The following is a 26,785-nucleotide window of genomic DNA, read 5'->3' on the forward strand; positions in this document are numbered from 1 at the left end:
TAGATCCAGGGTATTTTTTTCACCCCGCATCCGATGGGATCATTGATCCAAACCTGCAGTTTGCTTCGAGATCCACTGAGATCATAGATCCATCACTCGGATCCATGCACATGTCTGGTTTGTAGTAGGACTTTGGTCGTGTCTGCTGTCTGTAGTTGAACTCAAGTCCTACTTGGTGTCTAGTTAGGCTCTGGCTTTGTCTGTTGTCTGTCATAGACGGATCCAGCAAGGCGGTCTCAGATGCTGAGGCAGACATACCCCTTGACGGTTTCTCCGAATTCCAAAAACAATTTACTGCACTGCTATTGCACTGCTGTACCTGTACTGTCTAAAACAGACTTTCCTGATAATTTTTTTTTAGTCTTTCCTTTCTAGAAAAACGACAAACATTCATCGATTTCGGGTGCTGTGAATTTGCCCTGCAAGTGCCACTTGGCTCTTCCAGTGTTGTCTGAAATTGGGTTCTGGTTCTGTTTACTGTCTGTAATTGGGCTCTGGTTCTATCTAAAGACTGCAGTTGGGCTATGGTCTGTTTGTTGGTGTTGGCCTAGGGTTCTGCGTGTCTGTAGTTGTTCTATGGTCCTGTTCGTTGTCTGAAGTCAATAGTTATGTTCCAATCCTCTTTGGCATCTTTGGTTAGTTGGGCTTTGTTGCTGTCGTTCCGTAGTTACGGCCGGCCCAATCTGGTGTCTCTTATATGGCTTCCAGATCCTTCTTTCTCTCTCTTTCCCTCTTTATCCTCCCATCTATCTTTCTTTCATTCATTCTTTCTTAGTTGCCATCTCCCTCTCCCTCTCCCTCTCCCTGTCCCTCTCCCTCTCCATCCCCCATCTCTCTCCCTCTCTCTCTCTCTCTCTCTCTCTGTCTCTGTCTCTGTCTCTGTCACTGTCACTGTCTCTGTCTCTGTCTCTGTCTCTGTCTCTGTCTCTGTCTCTGTCTCTGTCTCTGTCTCTCTCTCTCTGTCTCTCTCTCTCTCTCTCTCTCTCTCTCTCTCTCTCTCTCTCTCTCTCTCTCTCTCTCTCTCTCTCTCTCTCTCTCTCTCTATGTCTCTCATTTCTGGTTTGCCGCTGCCGGCCATCCATTTTTTATGACTTTTTGCGCCGCATACGATTTTACCACTTGAAGGCATCACAGTTCACGGCTTTTGTTTTTAGCTGAGGCTTTTGGATAGACCATTTGAATCTTGAAGGACTTCGTTTAGGTCTTTGTCAGCATCATTAAAGTATAAAATGTATGTATAATTTGAAGATTCGAATAGAATATCTCCATATCTACCTATATATCAGTTTTAATTATTCTTTGGTGATAGAGTGTAGGTACCAGTTCCCTGACTTAGCCCGAATACCGAATTTATCAGAATCAGAAGCATACCTTAGCCGTGTTGGTTCTGTCAATCTCTACCTAACAGACAAAGCCACTAAATTGGTGGCATATTTGCAGCCTGTTGTAGAACTCAGATTATACGTTAGCGGAATGCCAACCGGCCGTTAATTCGTCGCATGTCCTGTTGTCTGACCGCGCCGATCTGGTTGCCTCGCCTGGCACGAGCGCATTGGTGCCTGGTGACGTCATATAGAGTTGGACGCCATGTTTGACAGCTCGGGCCAGCCGTCTGGGGCCGCGCCGGCGTCGGGCGGCTCGGGCGGCGGCGGCGGCGGCGGCGGGCGTGCCGCTCTCGGCTGTCGGGTCCGCCGCCGCCGCCGCCCGGGCGCAGATCCCGGAACCGCGCCGCGAATGCCGCAGCGCGGCGAATCGCGGCGCGACTCCACTCCCGGATCCGCCGGCGCCGGCGCTGACCCGGAAGCAGCAGGCCCCGCCCCTACCCTGCGCGCTCCGCCCAATGAGAGCCGGCCGCCGGCGGCGCGCGGCTCGGTTTGAATTTTCCCGCCCCTTGCAGGGCGCGCTGCAACTGTCTGCCGCCGACGGCCGCCGCCGCTGGTGCGCCACCTCTGTCGAAGAGCCGACCGGCCGACAGGAGCAGCGGCCAACAGCGACCTGGAGATCGAGTGCTCGCGACGAATGTGAGTTCACGCTCAGTGCTTGACAGTGCAGTGTTAAAGTGATTCGGGTATTTGTGATGACTGCAAACAGAAGTGGAGCTTGACCAGGTAGGTCCCCTCGGGTGATTGCAGACACCCGAGGCGGTATTTTTTATCTGAGGACAGTCTGCCGAGGCCTTGGAATCGTTACGCGGGTTTGCCCACTTGAAGTTTGTTTTCTGATCCGACACCGGCGGTGCCGCGGTGTGGTTGGCTGGCCAGACGTCTGCGCTGCTATCACCCTGTGATGTCACAGTTTGCCGATGAGTAACGGACGCCTCTCTACAATATGGCGGCCGGCGCTCGCAGGCGGCCATCTTGTATCGACAGATTTCTTTTTTTTTTTTGGCGGACAGGCGAAGTGAAGAATATCAGTATAAAGTGACACATTGGTTGTTGTTCTGGCATATTGGTTGTTCTGAAAAGAGCTGGAAACTCAGGAATTCCATTCCTAGTGGAAACATAATTTTCTTCAGAAGCAAGGTTGTGAATATTATATTTTCAAAACAAATCATCTCGCGACATATGTCAATCTGAATTGAGAGTAATGGTTTAGGTACTCAGGTGCACGTAAATCTGGCTAAAAACGTTTTTGACCTTCCTTTTGCCCTACGATAATTAAGTGGTGTTTAACTGGACAAGAGCAGCCAGAGTTTGTTTCGTAATACAGCAGACTTATGCATTCGTCTGATAAAATTAATCGGAGATCTGCTCCTTGCAGATACGGATCTCGGATCCGATGAGATCATAGATGCTTCATCGTCGAGAGATCATAATTTGATCCCGATTTGTGTAGGATTTACAGAGCAATATGCTATTTTTGTATTTAAGTGCTACACGTCTCGCAATTTGCAATGGTTCTTTTTCAGGGATCCAATGTAACTGCAGTTAACAATACGCGGCTTTGTGGCGCTATTCAACCTGAAATTGCTCGGGATCATGATCATGATCACACAGGCTGCGTCTTGTGGGATCACACAGCGGTTATATCATTTCCTTTGTCGCCAGATCATATGTGATCATGCGTGCATTATATATTTTCATATTTGATTCAATAGTAGTACAGAGTCTTACTAAACGTCTGCTTTGGAACTTACTGAGATCACTGATCCAACATTCGGATCCATTCACAGTATGCCTGTCTCCTAGCAGTGACGCATTGGACCATTCCCATATACTTGGCTTCCGACGTCAATTGCTAAAATACTTGCATGCTCGTGTCAACCATTAGTAAAACGCAAACAATCTCTAAATATTGCTTCATCGTACATTCTTCAATAGCGAGTGAATCTGATCCACTTTGATAAGCATACCTATTACTTATATTTGCATGGACTCTAATATGGCATGTTTGCATTTATGGCTCAATATTGAAACGATACATGCTTGCGTGCATTTGCCATTATATAGTGTACGGGAAATGCTCATCTATATTCCACTAGTATAAAATATTGCTATTATTTTGAATAAAAATGTTTTGTTTGGCCCAAGCTTCATTACTACGTCCCGTTAGGCGGCACGGGCGGACATCGATAGCAGCGCCTCTATCGGTCACTAGGGAAAGCTGGGCTGTAGGCGACGAAATACCGGCTGAGTTGTCACAAGTTAAATAGGTTTATAGACATCCGTCTTGTGAAAAAGTTGAACTTTTGCCTTCAATATTTCTACAGGCAATTTTAGAAGTGCCCTCACATAGATTACAAAACCGTTTAAATTATTTTATTCACTTCAAGCCTTCCCTATTGTTCTTGATGATGCGGGAACTATTTCTAATTAGTGTTTCTAGCTTAGTAAAAGAACATATTGTGCAAACGATGAAAAAAGCATAAATGGAAGATTTTAAATGCAATTTTCTGTAACAAATAATGGTAAATTCTCTACACATCAAGGAAAAGGTGCATGCTAACTGATAATTTAAAGTTCTTGGGGCCAGTTGGTTTCTTCTTTTCTTACGTCGCCCCAATGGCCGCGAATACACTTGTGATAACGCCTATCGCTGAACTACAAGCTTTTATTTTGTTGAATGATTTGACTAAAAGCATGAAGCATGTCTGCATTCTTGTTGGGTTTTATTTTCATTTGTTAATTACAGTTCAGCTGTTCAGGCTCTGTCTCACTGCTGACTGCCTGACACGTATTCTATTCTTTTTGTAAAAAAGACAATAAATCAAAGTCTATATGTTGCCAGTCACTGGGCCCCACGCGAAGACACGTGAGGCACCACACCCAAAGTCGTGCACATCTTCGTCAACATTTTCCATTTTGTTTTGCGGTAATGGAATAGACGTTTGTGTTCGTCCAAAAAGTAACCTTATGGTGTTTGTTGCCACACTGGGTGAATAATTTGTTTAAGTGTAGATCCAATCGTACCTAAGTGTGGAGTATCACGCGTCTCTGTGTCATGCTTTCCCATCGACGGATAACAAGGCCTTGGCTTGGATCTATTCTAAGTTCGTCTAAAAAATAACACCTACCGCGCAGGGAGACTAGAGTTGTGTCGTGCCCCTTGAGACGGGGGTCGACTTTAGGAAAGTTTGGCGCGGGGAGAGCCGTTAGATTGTTAAAAGTGTCAGAGAATCCTGGACCCGAGCGGGATCAGAAATGCTAGCAAACTCCCGCCAGTCGCTACAACACTTCACGTCGCTACTTACGTGTCCCTGATCCTCTCGTCGCGTCCCATTGCAACTACCATTTTATAACTTGCACTGTCTCGCCTCGACTGCAAGGCGTCACGACGTGTCGTTGAAAACTCTTTTCGCTTCCTTACCTCACGGGCCGATTTAGATGAGTGGCGCCAACCATTATTTTCATAGGACTTTGTATTGATTTGTTCTGGTTTGCATTGGTCTTGAAAAGGACGTTTGTGCTTCGATGAAGGTGTTTGGGTGTCGTATTGGTCGTCAATTCCTAAAACTTGGCACTATACAAAACTGCTTAATCTTTTCAATGGAATATTGGGACAATTTGCCATGAAATTCGTTCTTAGATAATGTTGATAAATGATATCCTCAGTTTTTTCTTTAGATGTATTGCAGAAAAGCCAACATAGCCGTCCAAGGGGTCTCGTGAATTATTCGCTGGCTGGGATATTGCAGAGCTCCACTTGTCCCTATGTGTGACATCTGTTTCAGTTCTTTCTGTGGGTTTGAAACTCTGATGCCAGAGCATGATTTCCAGCACCAGAATCGAAGCAGCATTCGCTATACGCCATGTTTTTATGTGACTATTTCGACTTCTCGGGCTCTAGTAACGCGGCTACCAGGGCGCAGCTACCATAAGTAAATGCACAAATGCGTATGCTCAAAGATGCATATCAAGGGCATCCACAAATCATTTTTCAGCGCTATTCATTTAAATGCTTCTTCAGATATTCACCATAAGTAACCAATACAAAATCATCATGTCTGCGCTAACTGCATTAGTGCATTGTTCACTGATTAGTGATACGTGTTTGCGCATGTCTATGTGTCGCACGTGACGCATCAAACTTAATTGAAAACATATATTTTCTTTTTCAATGCATAACCCAATGAAATGCGCCACTGAATGTCTCTGAAGGTTGTTTGATTGTCCGTCAATTCAGTCTGCGTATTGGCAGCAATACCCGTCCATAGATGGCGCTAGTTGTAAACGCCTGTAGGTAGGCTGTGCCGCATAGCCCGCTCACAGATTCGCGGCACTTGGTGGGTGGCACTAAATGAGTGAGCTCAAATGTGGATAGCTTTACGTAAAATAGTGTGCTGTGGCCCCAAGACACCCCTGTACAGAATCTGACCAGATAAGGGGCTTCCTTTAGCTCGATTGGTAGAGAGTTGTATTATGGGACTCCTGATGGGATAATGGTAAAAGTCAGTTGAGTGGGAGAGGCCGAGTCTGGCTGTGATGGCTATGTTAAACTTTGCCATAAATATGTACCCAATTATATGGCATTGCCCGATCAGGCAGTAGGGATCGAGGCCTGCGGAATGAGCTCTATGTAACTTGGATTCCGGCTCTATCAAAGCTTTCATTCCAACATTCGATCCAATTTGTTTAAAAAAGATACTGCGCCAAAGTGTTCCACTTGCCTTAGAACTCTGTAATCAACAGAGTTCTAACAGAGATCGATGCACTAATGCATAATCTTTGATGTCCTATGTGGGCCCGGGCCGAGGACGGGGTGAGAAAGTCCTCGCCGCGGCGCTTTGGTCCTATTTGACCTAGAGCTTCGTGAAAAAACGAGCCTGTGCACCATTAGGAGACGCAACAGCTGGTGCCCTAGCTGAATTGAAGGTCTCAGGGCAACCGTTGACCTCTGAGGTCAGGTCAAAAACCTCAACGAAGGGCTCCATTTTTGTGGGGGGGGGGGGGGGGAAGTAAAAAAAAAACGTAAAAAATACCGCAGACCCACGATTTTAGCAGCAGCATGTTTGCGATGCTAATGTTAGGTAAATATGAACGAGTGCCGACTACAGGTCCCGATCAGAACTCGTATCTTCGGAAGTCTGTTTTTGTCCCAAGTCCACCTTGAAGTTCGGTGGATAAATCAAATTTTTTGGACAAAATTGGAAAATCAACTTATCATACAAATGCATTTTTATGTAGTATTCGTATTAGACCTTAATTTGTTAATTGATTCCTCAGCTACGGTGATTGCAGGCAATTTAGGGCCACTAAAAAGCCATTTAAAACAAATCAATAACATTAAATTCTAGTTTCTGAAACTAACACAACTATTTTCCATATCCACCTTTAGAACAGTTGTCGGACAAAATCATGCTTTGGACAGATTTCGGACAAAAGGAGACATGATTTTTGACATTGGACGGACATTGGACAAACTTTCTCTGAAACTGACACCACTAGTGCTGACCTAAGGGTAAGGGTCAAAGCTACTAAAGTGACGGAGCTGATCAAATGAAGTCTTCCTACACATCATTCGATTTGGCAAGCCTTTTGGAGTCAAACGGTGACTTTTTCGAACTCTCTTGCCCAATGGGATCAGGAATTATTGACGAAAATCTTCAATGACCTCCAGTGACCTTAGTTTTATGTGACCTCATATATGACATCACGCACAACGTCACAATGTCATGCTAATGTGTGACATTACTCATTAGTGTATATATGAGGTCATCAGGTCCACAATGCAAAACCTTAGCCTTGCCAGGAGTGAACGAAATCATGATTCCATATGCTTGCAATAGTGATGAACTGCAGCGCCAAAACAACTTCATATTTCCACATTGACCGATAATTATTAGGTCACGTGGTCGATCTGAACTCCGGTAATCCGGGATATAGAGCCTTTGGGAACCCGGAAGCTTTCTACTTATTGCAAATTTTATAGTCCTGCCAAAGATTTTCTGCCACTGAGGGTGCTGCGAACTTTTTTAATTTTAATTATTTTTTATAAATTTAGTCCGAACCTTTTGATAGAAAGGATTCACAAGGACAGAGCCACCGCTAAGCGAAGCTTGTTGCGGTGACCCTGCCCTCTACCCTCCGAGCACGCAATTCCAGATCTATGGCAGAATTTAGAGTACAAAGTTCAACGTGCGCACATAGCCGCGCACGGCCGGTCCCCTCACTGACTTCGCCTGGATACGGCCTGCTAGTCAACCGCATCCATACCTGTCAGGACTCAGGAGGCCCATAAATGTCAAGCGCCCGTCGCGGTTCGAACCTGGACTGTTATAACCGGGAACGCGTGCTCTCACGACGCGGAGTCCAGCGCTCTACCAACATACTAAGTTGTCACATTTCTGGACGGTGTTGACCCTGTTCCTGGCGGGCTCCGCCGGGACAAGAAACTGGCGGGGGGCCGATTCGGCCTCCCCCCCCCTGAGATCTCGGAAACTAATGGACGGATTTTGATCCGGTAAGCGGCATTGGATTGCTCTCAACGTGAACTACATTTTAGACATTTTTTAATATCAAAAACGAAAAAAAAACCCTGAGACCCCCAAAAAGCCAAAATTTTCCGATTTGGCAGAGTTTTCAAAGAATGAGGTCTAGCTCAGTATCTAGGAAAGTCAGAGCAAAACGGAAAGAAGCAGCTGATAGCTGAGGAAATTTCCTTTCGAATAGCTGCCAACAGATTTCAGCTATTTTTGATATTTGAGGCGCTAGGAGTCAAAAATCTAAAAGCGTATTTTTTAGTAACATCACTTTTGCGTCAATAACTTCTGAACCGTTAGTGATAGCCTGAAACGGTAAATGCCGTTGCAGTTCTCAAATAAATGCGAATCAAATGGTTTGTATTTTGACCTACTAAGGTTACTCTCAATTTTGACCTCAGGTCACGGTTGACCTGACCTGAGCAAGTATAGGCGAGTAACATATCATTCGATACGTCATGACTAGGGGAACATATATATATATATATATATATATATATATATATATATATATATATATATATATATATATATGTATATATATATATATATAAATATATATATGTATGTATATATCGCATTTCGAACATGTAATTGGTGAACGACAAAATAGTCATACCAAAGTATTGTACTCACTTGGCGATTCGATTGATATGCAACATGACATACTTTGCTAGAGAAATTGGCATGACCTCAGGTCAAGGTCAGGCTAGATCAAGAAAGGGATATTAGGTGACTTTCTTGGTATTAGATGCTTCACTAAGCAGTATAGCACTTACAACGAAGGAAACAACACTTTGAACATACTTTTCTGTACAAGGTATATGCAAAAATAGTATTTGACCTCAGTGACCTCGTGTGACCTGGTATGACATGACACCTCCAATAACGTACTCTTCATTATATGAAGACGATATGAATGTTTCATGAATATAACTTCTGATTTTACCCCAAACATGTTAGTTTGAATCGTTTCCCCATTGACCGTAATGGTAAGCATTGGTGCCCTCAGGTCATGACCTGTCAAGAATATAACAAAAACCGAAACATATGTTGCACATATCGGTAAGCTTATTTGAACCTGGAAGTTTGAACATATTTGCTCGAAAACTCTTGCTGTGGTGAGGGGACAAACTTTTTTTCATGACCTAAATTTAGGTTGACCTGGTGACCTGACCTGAGGTCAGATCAACTCAAAATTTTCAGAAATGTTGCGTAAAAGCCTTTTAGGAAAAGTCAGAAAATTTGAGCTTCCTAGCTCAAAGCGTTTGGGAGAAATACCCAAAAAAACCTCAGGGGGGGGGGCTCCTGAGGCCCCCCGCCAGGAATAGGGTTAACCCTCGCACGACCAGGCCATTTCTCATAACACGAACGACCAGGGGGGGGGGGTTGTTACGACCCCCCCCCTGGCGTTTCGAAACGGAAGGTCGTAGAGCTTAGCGGAAAAAACCAACGGATTGCTCTCAACGAGATCTCGCGATTGGTGGTATATTTTTTGGTCCTAGGTCAACATTTGACCTACTTATGACCGGTCAAAGGTCAAATTTTCCGAAAAAATCAAACTTTTTCAACTTTCCGCGGCGATTACGGCAAAACGGTGGAAGATATCGACTTGAAACCTTCACTATCGTGTTCCTTGATCAATTCTCTATCGTTTGGTATGTATTTCGTTTCCCTAGCTCTAAAAATGGCGCGTTGGGAGCGCCGGAAGTCGGCAAGGTCACAGTCGGCGGCAGAAATTCGAAAAATCAAAATTTAAATTTTTGAAATCTGATTGTATTTTTGGATTTGGGAGGTCCATTTGCTCCCTGTAGAAGCTAATATTGCTGCATATTCCCATTGAGGTGACAAGAATTAGCAAAATAGTGGTTCGGGCGCTTTTCAAAAATAGTACCGGACGCTGTTCCTCTTGTGACGTCATAGCTCCGTGACCTGACCTGACCCGGTCAATTTTCTTGCACCACACGATAGCCAATGCTTGCCCCAACATGCATGGGAAGTTTCATCATGATCCATCAAACAATGTGGGTATCACCGGCAGAAAACCTAGGGATTCGGCGCACACGTTTGGTAACTGTCGGCCGGAGGCTGTACCTCTTATGACGTCATAACTCCGTGACCTGACATGACCCGATCAATTTTTTTTCGGCAAAAGATGCGCAAAGGTTGCCCCAGAGGGTATTGAAAATTTCAGCCCGCTACGACAAGCCGTTTAGCGTGCACTTCGAAAAAACCTCAGGGGGGGGGGGGGGTTGATACAACCCCCCCCCCCCTAGGCGTTCTAGGGTTAAGGTTCACTTTGCTGACGTAATACGAGCACTCGCCAGGAAACCGTCAGGATGGCTGCACCGCGTCCTGCTTGGCCAAGGAGGGTCAACAAATGAATCTTTACGCTAAAAAGCAATTGGCTCGATAGTCCTATTGGATGTCCACCTAATCTCAAGTCGCTAGCTTACATACTTCAGCTGTTTTCGTACATAGCTCAAAAACTGGCAAGGGGCTGAATTATCTGAAGTAATAGGGCTAAATTATGACGCTATCATTTGCAGTAAAACACTTGTTAAAATTACATTCGGTTCCTTACCATTTGCTTCTAGCTGAGGGCATGGTTTAAGAATGACATAACACAAACTCTCTGAATGGGCAAGTTGATGAAGTCAAGTAAACACCAGTGCGCTGTCCACGAACTGTGGCCCTTTGAATTTGACTGAGAAATACCGCACTATGCGTTGTCATGATAGTGTTTTTAATTCACAGTATAATTTTTTGTACACTTTTCAATAACGATCTCGTTTTTCCATTTTTCCGTGGTTGAGTTGATGGCATATCTTGCCTCTTGCCTCTGCTCTAACAACCAGCCGATTAAATCCTCCGGTAAATGTTCAACTCCGCGATTCCACCTGATTGGGCTAACCTTACAGAACAAACAACGGACGCATTATATCACCTCCATACCCCGACATGAGTATAACGACGCAAACGACACACCACACCTGTAACTAGATGATCGTCTCCTCTAATTGCTTCAACCAACACGCTGGTTTGGCACGATCCGTTAGTACCGGTACACTGCGTGACACTCTGATAAGCCTTCAGCCACGGCTGGTCTCCGCTCCTTGTATAACAGTTACATTTCAGTGAAACTCAGCGGACGCTATTTCACGCTCAGCACTGCGTGCAGACGCCAGGGGCAGTCTTATCGTTACTGAGCTGCAGTGCCGTTACAAACGGGTGATCGGCGCGGAGCAGGCCGGAGCGTTTGCCTCGGCTGTTCTCAGAATGGCCCGGCGGCTCGGTCCTGGGCGCGTTTTTCCTACCGGCGGACCTGTGCGATGCTGGTGCGGGCCTGTGGAACGCCGTGACCCTGGATGGATGTGGAGTGGATGTGTGTGGATATGGGTCTAAATCTGGGATGTGTGGCCCGCTGGAACTGGGGTGAATTTACTGTGAAAGTTGGATGCACGTAAAATGTAGGTGGGGAGGTCACCATGGACATTGGACAGGGACCGACTGTGGTATTGGATTGGACAATGGCTGTGAAATTGGAGTTGAAAGGGGGCGTGGAAGTGGGCTGGATGAGGATGGGGTGTAGATTTGCTGCGAAAGAGGAGTGGTTTGGACGTGCGTTGGACGTAGGGCTGGACGCGGATCCTCACACTGCCGTGGACTCTTCGGGTGTCGTCTCTATGGGGAACAGCCGGGTGCTAGACCCCAACTCAGCAACCAACTCACCGGCTATTGTTTGCAACAGAGAGCCTGCACTGCTGTCGCCGGGTAGTCGTTAGCCTGGCGTGATCAGGTGGCATTGAACAGGCCGGTCTACTTAGTTAGTGATAGCCGGAACAAGGGCTCTAGCAAGCTTTCTTCTCATGACAAAATGAATTAACCAATCAATTTGAGTGTCTCTTGAGCATGAAGTTGTCTGAGTGAGAAATTGGCTCTTGGACAGGCGATATATGAAGTGACCAGGAGCGCTCCTCACAGTTTGAGATAAGGAGCCAGTTGGTGTCAGTTGTGTCTGATGGAGTTCTTTGCATGTGTGGTTGATAGTAGAAATGTCAATCGGACACTAAAGTTGTTGTGCACTATTACCAAACCGACATCAAGTTGGATTTGGCATTTCATGCCCAATATTTTTTATTTTTATTTTGAAAGCTTGCTGATGTCTCGCAAATGTATTAGATCCCCCTTAGTCTAACCAGGGGCGCGGGAACTTCTTCCAGACTGGGGGGGGGGGGGCTGAACCATAATAGAGATCAACCCATAGGTTACCCCCAAATTTAGTTTTCTCACCGGTTTTAGGCCACTTATTTTTCAGACCTTGGCCTTTTCAACGAAAAAAGGAAAATATTTGCAAAAAAATTGAGGCATTCCGTCTTAGCTGAGTGAAGAAACTACCGTTTTGGCGACCTGGAATGAAGGTTTTAATCTGCGAAATGAGTTGCCGAGCCAGTGAAAGAGGTGGATTTTTGACTTACATGCTGTCTTCCTTTGTGACCCTGAACCCCTAATTTGGGGAGGACAAGCTGCCCCAACGGTTCCTGGCCTCATGAAAAGTACTGGGGCACCGCCCCCACGGCCGCAGAGTTGTGGGGGCAAGCTTCCCCCACTGGGGCAGTGGGGAAAGCTTGGACGTCCCCCGGTTCCCGCGCCTATGTATGAATCTATAAAATTATGTTGGTAGATTTCCGATTTCAATTCCCCCAGCCGAAAAGTTGGAGGGGCTCAGTCCCCGCTAGCCCCCCCCCCACCCCCCCAGTTCCCGCGCCACTGAGTCTTACTTTTGGTGAAATATTAGTATTGCTACCGCGTGTGAGCTCGTCTTTAAGTATTTTTCCAAGGACCAAGGACTTGGGTGGTACCAATTTGGCTTCGGATTTCAAATTCTCTACTCACATCAATATGTCGATTTTAGGTAGGTTCTATATAACATACTTGTACATATGTATGTGCATATGAGACGGTGCTGAATCCTATAGTTCTGAGGACTGGGCCAGCGGAGTAAGACTGAAAAATATTATCGAAAGTGGTCTAGCATTGCATACTATGGACTCTCGTCTGTTTTTGCTGCTGTATTCCGCATACCTATATGTAAGATCTAAAGGTACATAAATAACTTCATCTGCTACATGCTGCTTGCTTCTAATGTCACATGCCTCTCGTGTCCTGCGGCATTCCGTTTGTATAGTTCCGTTAAGTATGCTGTTCCATGTTAACACCGATCCTTGCTTCGTTCTCTGTGTCAATCTCTGCTGTACTGTAAATTCCACGCGCCGTTCCGCCCTGCACTGTGAGTTCCGTGCGCCGTTCCGCCATGCACTGTAAGTTCCGTGCACCGTTCCGTCCCTGCATTGTAAGTTCCTGCGCCGTTCCGTCCCTGCACTGTAAGTTCCTGCGCCGTTCCGTCCCTGCACTGTAAGTTCCGTGCGTCGTTCCGTCCCTGCACTGTAAGTTCCTTACGCCGTCCCGTCTCTGGACTGCAAGTTCCCTGCGCCGTTCCGCCCCTGCACTGCGAGTTCCGTGCGCCGTTCCTCTTTTGCACTGCGAGTTCCGTGCGCCGTTCTGCCCCTGCACTGTGAGCTCCGTTCCGGTGCCATCAGCCAGGGCTGACGTGCAGTCACCTCTGACGTGACGCCACCTCTGACGTGCCGGGCCCGCCCTGTGGTGGCGCCATGCGGACCATACGACCCCGCAATCAATAAACCGGCGGGCTACAGGCCGCGTGACAAAGACTTACGAAGACTTACGAAGACGGACAGAGACAGAAATAGACGGAAGAAGACGGATGGAAAGGGATGAAAGCGGTCAGGCGAAAATGGACGGAAAGAGACGGACGGGGAGGGATCAGGGCAGACGGGAAAGGCGGATGCAGGTCGGAACACAAAAGCGAATGAACGATAAAGACACGGACAAAGATAGATGAAGAGTCGAAGACGGATACATGTGGATATGGACGAGGACATGGACAATGACATCAACAAGGATACAAAACAAGAGAAGAATGGGTAGACTGACTCACTGGACAGGTGCGTCGGAAAATGACCAAAAATAAGGTGCCAACGGCCAAAGAACAGAAAGAAAAGGAATTTTGGCGGATCAGGCCGTTTGTTGTTACCGGCTTGAATGTTTCAGATTCATGTGTTCTTTAGCTTCCATTACAGACCACAACAGAAACTTGCAAAATCCGCCATAATGATCAGACATAGACCAAATCGTTTATCACCACTGTCAGTTTACCACCAAAGTCCACACTTGGACGAGGATCTGTTATTGCATTGCACACGGTTTTCAGTTTTTGGGGTAATTGTCTGCCTCTGCACTGTTCGTTTGTTTTATCGTGATTTGTGGCGTGGTATATGAAATAGTTGAATAGATGACAATGCTGAGAAGGAAATATGGAACTTGAGCAGGTAGAAACTTTTCTCCGAAGCGTTCAATGAGCCAACAGTCATCCGATGTGACTGCTATCCGTTTGATGTCGATAGATGCCTCTGAATTTGATAAAATATATTAGAGTTTACAAGCACTTTAATGATAAAAACAAGTATAAATAATTACCATTAACAGCATAAGACACAACAAGACATTTCGTATACTATAAACTTACTATGATTAAAGTAATATTGGAAAATGATTTCCGCTATCGAAGCCTTATTATTGGGCAAATATTGAAATGAAATGACACTCCAATATTTTGTATTGCATTGGCTTAACTCTGTCAATTTGTTACTCTTGTCTTATTCATCATCTGTAATGTGTCTGTAATGTGTGTAAATGTGTAACCATGTAATATGTACAGCTTACAAAAACACGCGCTACAGAGGAGATTTCTTTTGAATGATAATGGCAAAGTTACCTCTAGGCTCTAGCAGCTTCACAGAATTTACTTCGAACTATTTGACGCTAAGTGTGTAAAAGCTCATGCCATTTCATTGGTTTTCGTTGTTACTCCACGGTTAGCTCACCCAGACGCATCCAGACGCTATCTCCTTCAGTACTCCCTCCTGTCATCATAATAGTTCACTTGACCACCACCAACTCATGTCTCGCGTTCCTCTCTTTTGAAGAGACACATTCAGTCCACCTCTCTGACATTAGCCACCTGTGGCCCCATGTCGAGCTCAGGTGTTACGGTTCACATGGAATGTGAATGTGCCCGTCACCTCACGGACTTCCCCAATCAACCTGCACATTCTGGGAACGAGCAGCGGTTCGCCCATCTGATAGGCCGCGGCGGAGAACGGTCCCCGAGATGGTGTCACTTCTCGTGAACTGGCGTGCCGGGTCGGTGCATGGAATGGGTGTTGTGCCTGCCTTTGAGGAATGTTGTGCCGTGCGAGTGAAGCTGAAAAGGTAACTAGAGTGATCTTGTTGGTGCATCGCTCGGATGCCCTGTCATTATGGACGCGTCATCTTGGGTTGTGCTGTAGCAATCTTTTTTTTTATACATTTATTACATTATCACCTAGAACAGATACGAACATAACGATAGTATGAACATGGCACTTGAGGGTTACGATACGATCTGGGCGCGGCGGTCTCGTGTGGGGCCGGCGTCTGGTCCCACACGACCGGCGCCGCACATCCCACACGCCTGTCCCTGTAACTAGCTTCGTTACCACGCAGAAACATTAAACAGGGGAAACAAAACTCGACCATTTCACGTCCCCGACGCGATCGTTGCTCATGATTCCTGTGAGAGGATTTTAATCATTTTTGAGGTTGCCTCCCAAAGAGTATTAAATTCCTCAACTCTGCCGTTGATTTTATAAACACATTCTTGCACGTTTTGATATTGTCGTAAATGAGTCAGGTATGAACGCATCGTAAGCATGCTCTCGTTCCTACTTTGTTTCCAAATAAACCATTTGGCCAGGAGCAAGAACAGATTAAAGTCTTGGGCTTTATCTTTACATGAGCCAAACATTATTTTTCGAGGTAATAGTTCAACATTCCGATATGATATGTTACCGCGCTTGAACACCGTCCATATTTTGTTCCAGAAGACTTCAACTACTGGACACCGTACTAATAAATGTATTGCCGTTTCCTGGGCTTGTTTGCAAAAAACGCACTGGTCGTTGTCCGTTAATTTGAACATCTTCAACATTTTACGTGTTGGGAGTATTTTATGCACAAGTCGAAACTGAAACCATCTCAAATCGATATTTTTAGTACTTTCCGTCAAGATTTTAAACCATTTCTTCCATTGAGGTGTAATGCCTAGTTCCACATTCCATTTGTTTTCGCATTGACATGTCTCTAATAGTTTAGGCTTAACCAATTTTTTGTAAGCCCATTTTGTGACGCTTCCTACTGTCATCATTGTCTCCAGATGTTTATCTGAGCTTAATCTCGGTTCCGTGTTCATTTGAACTTGCCGCCATGATGACGGCACAACGCTCACAAGAGTGTTGCACGTCATGATATCTAAATTGTTCCATTTTCTTTTCAGTTCTAAAGCAGTATGCCATCTTTTAGCAGAGAAGTTGTATAGATCCTTAACGCGAACAACGTTAAGTTCTTTCATATTCTGAATCTGCCTAGCCGATAGCGACTGTTCGATGTTTAAATTCTGGTTTAAATAAAGCACCTGCATCATTATCTTGTCTGGCTCCTCTCCTCTATCCCGCATTTGTGCCCACGCTGTTAAAGCCTGATCCCAAAAACTCGGCAGGTGCCTTTCACGTATTTGCGAATTGCTAATCTCACATTGGAAAATGTTCGTACCACGACATATTTCGAATTGGTCCTTTACGAGCTCCTTCCAGCTGGGCTCGTTTGGGTCTAGCCAACGTTTAATCCAAGATATCTTTATCGCATTGGCAAGCTGTAGCAATCTTGATCTAGGGATTTTGCAATGTGCATACCTATATCAGAAAATATTAGTTTTCCAGCAAAACGCAAAGGTCACGATTTATTTATTATTCCTTCATCTTAACCTTCCAGGCGGTGGGGGGGGGGCATTTTTTTGCCCCCCTTTAGTTTTTTCGATATATCTCGAGAACCTCTGCGCCGATCGTCACCAAACTTTCAGTACCCTCCCGGGAGCAGCTAGCGCACATGGTGACCAAAAATTTTTCCAAAGGCTATGATAGGTTGGCCGCTAATGACGTCAGAGTGACGTCATTTTTGCCATTTTCGACCCAAAAAAAGGTTTCGCGGGAAGAGCTGTCAGGCCTACAGCTTTAGAGATACAGAAAAATGTTTCAGACATAAAAGGTGTGGAATTAAGAGGGCTACAAAACTACTATTTCGGTTTTTCGAATTTTTTTGGATTTTGACCCCCAAAAATCAAAAAATAGATTTTTTGAATATAATAGCCTAAAAATCCAAAAAGTTTTTTGAATTTCGAAAAAAACGGAATATATGTGATAGCCCCTACCGCCTTCTATCTACATACCAAATTTGAGATCGATACCTCTTTTTTTGGCCAAGTTATAGCGAAAAAACTGTTCAAAATTGATGACGTCAAATTTTCAAACTCAATTTTTAGCAATTCTAGACCTCGTAGCGCAAAACAAAGACCACTATTAGACTCCCCGTGACAAGCTGCATCGAATCGATGCCCATTTTATGCAAAAATATCAACTTTGAAATTTGACCTTTTTTTACCTGACCTTGACCTGACCTCCACCAGAAATTGACCTAAACCGTACCTGATGGTCTTATAACCAACACCATTGAGTTGGAAATGAAAAACTGGCCATAAAACATGCATCGCATAACCTTGGTAAAGTTGGGCTCATGTGGTGACCCTTGGTGACCTTTGGTGACCTGACCTGTGACCTGACCTGGTATGACCAGTGACCTCTAATAGCAACATATGTACTAGACAACTGACGCCTTATCGCTGATTTTCGACAAAATGCGTTTTACTCGGTGTTATAGCGCTTTCCCTAGAAGCCCCGTGAACGGTGAAACATTTTATCTTTGACCTGACCTGTGACGTCATCGGTGACCCCGAGGTCAATGAAATTTGGTTTCCCTCGACAAATTTGACAGGGCTATCGAACGCCGTTTGAATTTTCCGGATCCGTCCAGTACTTTAGGAGATACGGGGGGGGGGGGCAAAAAAGTGCCCCCCCCCACACCGCGCGGAAGGTGGCTGGTAGGCCCACCGCCTGCCGGGTTAAGACTAAGACGTTTGTTTTTCGACCAACTCTGTTCTTCCCTTCCTCCCTCTCTCTCTCTCTCTCTCTTTCTCTCTCTCTCTCTCTCTCTCTCTCTCTCTCTCTCTCTCTCTCTCTCTCTCTCTCTCTCTCTCTTTCTTTCTCTCTCTCGCTGAATTCCCAGCTCGTTGTTCTATGACCTCTTGGATCTTTTGAAGCTCTGAATTCCCTCTTAGCGAAACCTTCTCATTCCTTCTTAGTGTAATATCATCCATGGCGAAACTCTATACCTAGTGTTGCTGTGTGATATGTAATCTCTAGATGTTATGACACTATTATAACCCCGTGGATGTTGTGCAACCTCCATATATTACGCCCTCCAATGCTAAGCGCTTGTTGGGACAGGAGATCTGCTCGCATTTTTCACTAATTGCTATCCGATGCTACATAAGTACCCGGTATGCGAGGCCGCGATCCCAGGTCCGGGAAATGGCTCACAGCTCAGCGCACAAAAGTCCGACCCAGAAACGCATTGTGGCGAACGAAAACGGATTAACAGTTGTTCATTTTCTGGTCCACTTCGTGTTTTCCCGTCGCTGGGTTCCATGAAATGCATGCAAATAATTATTTGGCACTGACGGCTTTGCATTGAAGTGACGCTTGGCGGGTCTCTGGGCGGAGGACAATGCCTTCGGTGGAATGCAAGTGCAACGACTGTTTATCGTTCCCGATTGTGTTGTGACGGGACTCGCAGTCGCATGCATTCCATGACGTGAACTGAACACTGAAAACAATTTCACCCAAAACTGGCGAGTAAACCGGTGCCTCGCGGGTACCCCTATCCGCAACCATTTTTAACCACCCTCCCAGGAGTCAATTTAGGACATAACACTTTCGCAATTCACTCTGGAGAGTAGTAACCATCCACGACTATTCGCACACCAGTGGCTCGCGACCCCTCCATCGAAAGGTATTCATCGACGCCTACCTGGCAGCAGCGCCCCACAAACCCCTAGGAGAGGGGGTTACCCTCCACGCCTACCCTTCGCCGACCAAGTCACGAGGGCCAAAAAAAAACTCCCACGCTTGACCATATTTGCGGGAAAATATCTTTATTATGGCAATCTCACACCTAGAAAACATCGGTTAGAAAGTTTCACATCGGTGGGAAAGGTCAAATCGAATTCCCATAGAAATTTCGACATGACTCAGTCACCGGCAGTCATGCAGACCGCGCCCGTAATCAAGAAGATGTGTCGCCACTGCTTTCGTGACCTATATAAGAATTAAAATGGCTTCACTTGGTAGTTTCGGAAGAAAAAGCGTTGCCAATCGTCCCGTGATGAATATTGCAGAGGTTTTAAAGATGCACCCTAACAATTGTACTTTCGCCCCCACTTGAAAACCGCCAAACAATGTGCCAATATATCATTGGTTCAAAAAAAGTTAAAAAAAAATGTTGTAATTCAAAACTGTATGAGACAGCGCCATCTAGTTGTAACAGTAGATCCAACTCCTTCAGGGCAGGTTATGTAAAGGTTCGCCATCCACGGTTACGCGTTTACGATACCTCGAGTAGTTCCAACTCTTTCAGTGAGGGCTGTGCCAATGACTCGACACCCGCGGGGACAATATCCGGTGCTGGGTAGCTACCTTACTGCAGACTGTGGGTACAGTGCATATTTACGAGTAATAAGGCAGGCAAGTCTGCTTACCCTCTAGCTAGAATCTGGACATGGCGAGTTAATACACATATACCACCCGCAGAGCAACGCTTAATTCGCCAGCTTCGGGTGAAATTGTTTTCAGTGAAGCTAGTGGTCACGACATTGGTGTACCGCGAGGAGCGGTCCGCGCATTCCGTTCCCGTTTCTAACTGCACTTTTTCTTCTTCTTCTTTCTCTTTTATCTTTGAAATTTGCCCGTCATTATCTGTTTCAAGTAGTGGTTTCATTTGTGCCACTGTTTTAGTCTCTGTCACACTGCCTCTGTAAAAAGTTCGAGTCCATTCCCAAGCCTGTATCGATCGCGGGTCATTCCTGGGCCAGAGTCAGGGGCGTAGCTCTCTCTCTCCCTGATTGTGTTATGAAGCGCAGCTCTCCCGTCCGACTGACTTTCTGAGAACTGTGTCCCGGAGCTGAATGAAGGCGTACTTGGTGACCCCTACCCCCCCCCCCCCTACTGCTGGAGCTGACACTGGCTGAATGACCTGTCAGGGGCCCAACGATCTAATCGATACTGGCGGGGTGGGTTTCTCAGAAAATGATGTGCAGCAGAACTGTTGCTGATATAAATTGGTTTGTTTCTTATGCGCATTAACAAAGGATAGATTATTTACTGCCGTGGAAAGATCTCAGTAATTCGAGCTAATTATGTAAAGACTTCTTTTCTGACTAGCCGCGACTCTGGTCGTTGGAGTGCTCTTTGCAGAATGTTACCTGAGACGACACATACTTATGTATTCTGTCCCCTCCCTAGTGTATCGGGTCTCAGCACTTCCCAGCCAAGACCCCTCCATCAGTGTAACAGTGGTCCAGTTCCCCAGCCCCAGGTCATGGGGGTCACGAGCCCACTGATCAATGAGACGCCGCCAGCGGCAGTCATGGGTAGCCTGACCCTATGACACCACCCTCCAACACTGGCTCTTTCCGTGGAACCCTTGAACCACCCCTCCAATGTGGCATTAGCTCACCCAGCATTGATTCAGCTGCAGCCCGGGCCATGCGCCGGGCCCAGCTGTATGTACCGCGGCGTATGTATGTCGGTCTGCATATCCGGCCGGCCGGCCAGACAGAGCGTCCGTGACGTCACCAGACCGAGCGGATGACAGGGTCGCTGCCCTCGGGCGCCAAGGTCAGGCCCAAGGTCAGCTGACTGCCGCCGCCGGCGATGGCACCTGCCGACACCTGTGTCATAGTTTCAGGGGGAGGGGGGGGGGGGCTCCTCACGCCACTGTGCGGTCCATGGTTTGACTGTCGTGCTGGGGATGGGGAGGGGAGAGGAGTGACCTCGACCCTGAGACGGCCGTCCGACATGGGTGGTCCTCCGTTCAGCTCAGCTCGTGACCGTATAATGGGCAGTCTGTGCGCCATATTTTCAGCTCATTGCTCCTCCACACAGGATGTCGCCCAGCCAGCGCGAGCAAACGCCCAGACAAAGTGGTCACGACTACTAAATCCGAGTCAATTATTTTCGGCTTTGTGTCGGTGGCGGGGCTGTTTCCGCCTCCGCTGTGCCAGGTGTTGTTCGTTGTCTGCGCCGAAAATGGCTGGCTGCGGCGTTTAGCCGGTGCAATGCGGTATTTCCTGGGCAGCCGGCGGCTGTCGTCACCCATAAGCTGCTTCCCGCCGCCGCCTGGCAACAGGCACCCTCTCGCCAAGTGACGTCATTCGTGGTAATGCCGTCAGGTGTGACGTCATGTGGTCAGAGGTCCATGCCAAATTGTCATGCCGCCGAAAATTGAAAACGGCATTGGCTCTGCTATAAAACTGCATGTGTGCATGAACCAAAGGCTGTGACCTATGACCTGAAGGTCACATCAGATTGGAATTGGGGTCATGGGGTACAGAAAGACGCTCGAAATAGCAGCTCCGAGGGCCAATGTCGATGTCTGAGTGACTCATGTCTGCCTCGGCGGGCGTCGTCGTCTGTCGGGTGGGCCCATGTCGCGTGTGACCTTACACCGGCAGCTGCCGCGGCCGCCGCACTGCCGGACCTGACATCAGCCTAACCACGTCAGTCACTGATAGTGACCCACGTCAGTCACTGATAGTGACCCACGTCAGTCACTGATGATACCACACCGTCTGGACGCAGAGCGCGCCGCGACTATCGGGCGTGTCTGTGATTCTGCCCGCTGCTGCCATGTGCACTGTGCAGACTCTGAGCACGCTCCGACGCTCCGACGCTCGCACTGACGCGGGCTCGGCACAGCCTTTGTTCGGGCCCGCCGTGGCGTGGCCGCTGCTGTTGTTAGCGTGCCTGGCGGCACCGCGGCTCTGTCGTGCCACGCGGGCTCTCACGGTGCTTTGTATTCCGGCAGCCGCGGTGCCCATAAGTCCTAATAACCCGGCAACAGGGATCACGAATGTGGTCGGTAGCAGCTGCTTCCTCATAGTGCACTTCGCGCATGAAATATTTGTTGAAACATGTTTTGTTTTTCGGTCAGCCGAGTGGGTTGGTAAATAGTGTTTTTTACTGCCGAGAATTGCGTCAATCGAATCACGTAGGCAGGAATTAATCTGTTTTATTTCTTGAAACAGTCATGATTTCATTTGTTTCTTCATATTTCTGGGCGATGTGGTCAGTTGATGTTGGGTCTACCCTATGCCCTCACCGTCTAGCCCTCGATCCCTCTTGCCAGCTCTGTTGAACCATTTTGAACAGTCCAACCGCTTTCACATGCGACCTCGAACATCTCTGAGAGCAGTCCCAAACAGCCCCGAGTGATCTGGGCGGCTGGTGGTGCCGTGCAGGCCGATCGTCAATGATCTCGTGGCCGGCCATGGCAGCGGCAGTATACGCCGGCGGCCTATACTGCCGCTGCCACTGCCACTGCCGCTACCACTGCCATTGCCACCGTCGCTGCCACTGCCACTGCCGCTGCCGCCACCTTTGCAGCCGGGGGGGGGGGAGGGGGGCTTGTGGCTCATAGCACCCGGAAGGGACAGTGAGAATTACCATATTGCTTTGTCTTCAGAAAGTGATGGATCTAAACGCTCAATTGTACATATATATGTATATATATATATATATATATATATATATATATATATATATATATATATATATATATATATCCGTCAGTCTATTACAGTTCATTCGCAAATCGTGAATGATGACTTCTCTGCGCTTAATTTTGTGATTTTGTAGGCCCGTCTATCCGTCCTTCCGTCTGTCCATTCGTCCGTTCGCCCATCCGTCTGTTCGTCTATCCATCTGTCCGTCTGCCTGTCCGTCTCTCCGTCCGTCTGTTCTGTCTCGCCCACGGGTTCGATGGGTCCGCCAGCCCGTCTGCTCCGTCTGCCAGTCTGCCGCTTTGTGCTCGAGTCTGCGCCCGAGTTTTGTGCCGTGTCACGCCGAATGGAGCACCAGTTTGGCTGCAAGGTCTCGCGAGTAACGGTGCTACGGATGGCGAGCCGGCTGGCGGGATCCTCGCCGAACGCCGCGTTGCGTAATGCTCCGACTCGACTCACGACTGCCATGTGTGTGTCTTGGTGCCGCCAGACATTGCTGGATTCATAAAGTAAGACGGGTACCTGTTGTTGGATGGCGCTTGGGGGGGGGGGGTGCGGGAGGGGATATGACTGACTCACCATAAAGTGTTTTTCAATTTCTCATCACTTTCTGGATGTCACCTCTATCTGCATACCCTGAAACAAACTTGTTTTATTGAGACCGCATAATTTTGTTTCTTATCGAGGCATCGTTCGATTCCGAACCCCATGCGAACCATGCGAACCCCGACCCCTCCACCCCCCTGATCCGCCAGACCTGTCAGCGTCAGTTAGATAATCCCATGATCAGAACTGGTCAGTTTCCGGCGGGACGGCACTCCCGGCTCCCGGTATGCCGATTTGACGTGCATCTGGTCCCGGTCGCTGCCAACGAGATTCCGATGTACATACATACTAGTGGTGTCAATTTCAGAAAACGTATGTCCAAAGTCCGTCCAATGTCCAATGCTTACGTCGATTGTCCACTGGCGGTCCCAGGGGGGGGGGGGGGGCCACGGGGGCCATGGCCCCCCTTTGGTGCTGAAAGGTGGGGCCATACTATCTTTTGGCCCCACCTTTCAGATCGAACAAAAGTCCTAGAAAAGCTTTTCGTATGTTTCATTTTCTTTCTTGCGCCATCAAAGGACGTAAATTTCATTCATGAGTGGGCTCAGTTTCGCATTCTGTCAATTTGGCGGTCAGCGTCGCTGGCACTGGTTCACGAGTATGGCCGGATCTTATATGGAATATCAGCGTGGGTTTACTTGAGGCTCTCGTAGGCCCAACAATGGCTGGCATGAGACCCTCTTCGGCAGAGGTGGGTGGGCCCTGCTAAAGGAGATTGGCTCTAAGACACTAAAGTAAGACCTCATGGGTTGGTGCTGTGTACCTCAGAAGCCCGGTGGTGACGCCGTATGCCGGCTTGGTTTCTTAAGGATTAGCGTGGGAACTCCGGGGCCTGCATAGAGTTTGCATGAGCTAGTATGTAATCTCAGAGGCATGTGTGTAATGTGTACACAGTGGCGGTCGCGGGGGGGGGGGGCATCAGGGCCATGCCCCCCAAAGGTCAATAAAGGGGGCCATCATATAATTTGCCCCCCCCTCAAACAACCAATGGGCCCCCATATAGGTGTATGGGGCCCTGGCAATTATTCGATCGTCACGAGGCTCAAAAAACCCACGCCCAGCTATTAATATAGCTCCCACACCGGTCTTTGAGCGTCCTACACTGACCTCTGAGGGAACTTCAGTGGCGGTCAAGCGCCCACGTTGGCCGCTAAGAGCCTACATCAACCTCTGAGACCCCACATCTGGCCTATGAGGGCCCCTAACCGGCCTCAGGGGTCCCAACCGGCGTCTGAGGATCTCACACCGGTCTCTGGTGGCCTTATTTCTGTCTGTGGTGTCCCAAGACGAACCTTTAGGTGCCAATGAGGGCCCCGCACTGGCTGCTGAAGACCCGACGCCGGCCTTTAAGGGCCTGCATTGGCCTCTGAGGAGGGCCCATCTTGGCCTTTGAGGGCCCTCTGCTTGCCTCTGGGGTCCAACGACGGCTCATGCCGGTCTTTTAGGGCCCCACGCTGACCTCTGAGGGCCCATGTTGGCCTGTAATGACCCACATTAGCCTCTGAGAGCCCAACTCGGTCACTGATTGTCTCAAACTACTGGCCTTTGTAGTTTGCAGGCCCTGTACTGGTCTCTGAGGGCCCTAAACTGGCCTCTATGTGAAAACATACATGGGTGGGTTTCTGAAGATCACAGGGCTCACGCAGTCTCCGGCACAGCCTTACGTTGGTCCTGATCGAGATTACTTTACGTCCTGATGGTCCGGCGCAGATTCCCTCATATTTCGACGTCGGGACCCCATGAGCCGGTGTGGGTCCTGGGGCTGGCAGAGACTGATGAAGTCCTTAGGGCTCAGGGCCAGTCTTTTTAGCAGTAAGACTAGGCAGGTTGAGTGAGCCCCAATAGAGCCGTTGCGAAGCCCCGCAGGAGTCGCGCGCGGCCCTCAGATGCCAATTTTGAAAGCTCGGAACCTGTGGGGGGTCTCCAGAGGTCGGTGTACCTACTCTCTCCCGCCGCCACACAACTAGGTATGTTACCTAGTTATATGGGTAGGTAAATGTCATAGTCTGAAAATGCTCTCTGGGTTTCACATGCTTGTTCAAAGCAAGAGGTATCTGTACTTTTCCGAATTGTTTTATAGTGGTAAGGTCATGAATCCGCGTGCCTGACCTTCCAGTATACCTATGCTACACCGATCCGTCGTCATGGTGCAGTGGGCCGACCGGTGGAAGCACCGTGGGACGGGAAATGGAACTGGTGATTTTGCCTTAAATTGAGCTTAAAGATTTCACGCAAGAATCAGATGGATGAAGCATAAGTAATGCCAACTGCGCGGCACCTCGTGGACGTAAAAAAATAGCCGATCACCCCCCCCCCCCCTCCCGGTGACGGATAAATGTTATGTCCCGCGAGTGTGACTTTGGCCCCCCCCCCCCCCCCTTTTGCTAGCGGCTGCGACCGCCAGTGCGATTGTCCGTCCAAAAATGTCCAAGCCAGTCATTTGTCCAAGGATGTCCGACACCTACGCAATAGTTTACACTCAACACTGTTATTTAATTTGCTTTTCATGTACCGTTACAAGCTCAAAAGTGTTACTCATATCGAAAGCTGAGCTTTCTAATAGCAAATCAATGTTAAACACGACTACTTTTTAAAAAATGTTGAGGTTAAGCCATTGTCCAAAGTTGTCCAATGCCTGCTGCCATTGTCCAACCGAATTCCGAATTGGACATTGGACGAAATCGGAATTCCGAAGATTCAAGTTCCGATTGACACCACTAATACTAGTGATGTCAATTTCAGAAATTTTGGAAACCAATACCAAACCGATACCGACCAAAACCACTGAGAGTATACCAAAACCGAACCGATTTTCAGAAACAGGGGGAAATACCGACTAGATACCGAAATCAGGGAATTATCAAACAAATGCTTCAAACTTTCTCAAGACATATGATAAGCCTTGAAAGGTACCTAATACTTTGAAATAAGGTAACAAAAACAAATAAGGCAATCTCTTAATTATTTGCATTGCCAAAAAAAAAACATTTATAACTTATTTTGTAACTATTAACAAATATTCAGGTCAGTTATTTTACTGGAATGTGGATTCAAGTCAACTGCATGAGGTGTTAAGAAAATAACTTGAACCCTGAACCTTGTCCATGCCTGAACCATCAAACCTTCTTTCAATTCAAGTCATTCATTCCGAGTCCGGACAAGACAGGGTTAAGTGTGTATCATGATCCAAAAGTGGTGACCCAATTGACAATGATGGGCTACACCTTGGGCTGGCTAGACCATTAATGTAAACAAAGCCCATGATACCTACAGTTAAACCCAAGTAGCATGGTGATTGGTGACGATACTGACGCAGCCAATTTTTCTTCATAAACAAATGTGTAACACAACAAAACTTGATAAATAATTACTTACGAGACACACTGATAGATAGCAGACACCACTGTAATGAT

General features: G+C 47.4%; 1 protein-coding gene across 1 annotated transcript in view; it reads left to right on the top strand.

The window, feature by feature from the left end:
- Positions 1-1,587: 1,587 nt before the first annotated feature.
- The window catches only part of LOC122380800 (cuticle collagen 2-like), a 43,752-nt gene continuing 18,554 nt past the window's right edge, over positions 1,588-26,785 (top strand). The window contains exon 1 of the mRNA XM_043364271.1: positions 1,588-1,872. Within this exon, the coding sequence (XP_043220206.1) occupies positions 1,588-1,872 (285 nt within the window). The remainder of the gene's footprint in view (positions 1,873-26,785) is intronic.

This window comes from Amphibalanus amphitrite, unplaced genomic scaffold (assembly GCF_019059575.1).
Source record: "Amphibalanus amphitrite isolate SeventyFive unplaced genomic scaffold, NRLGWU_Aamphi_draft 000107F_arrow, whole genome shotgun sequence".
In the NCBI taxonomy this organism is placed as follows: domain Eukaryota; kingdom Metazoa; phylum Arthropoda; class Thecostraca; order Balanomorpha; family Balanidae; genus Amphibalanus; species Amphibalanus amphitrite.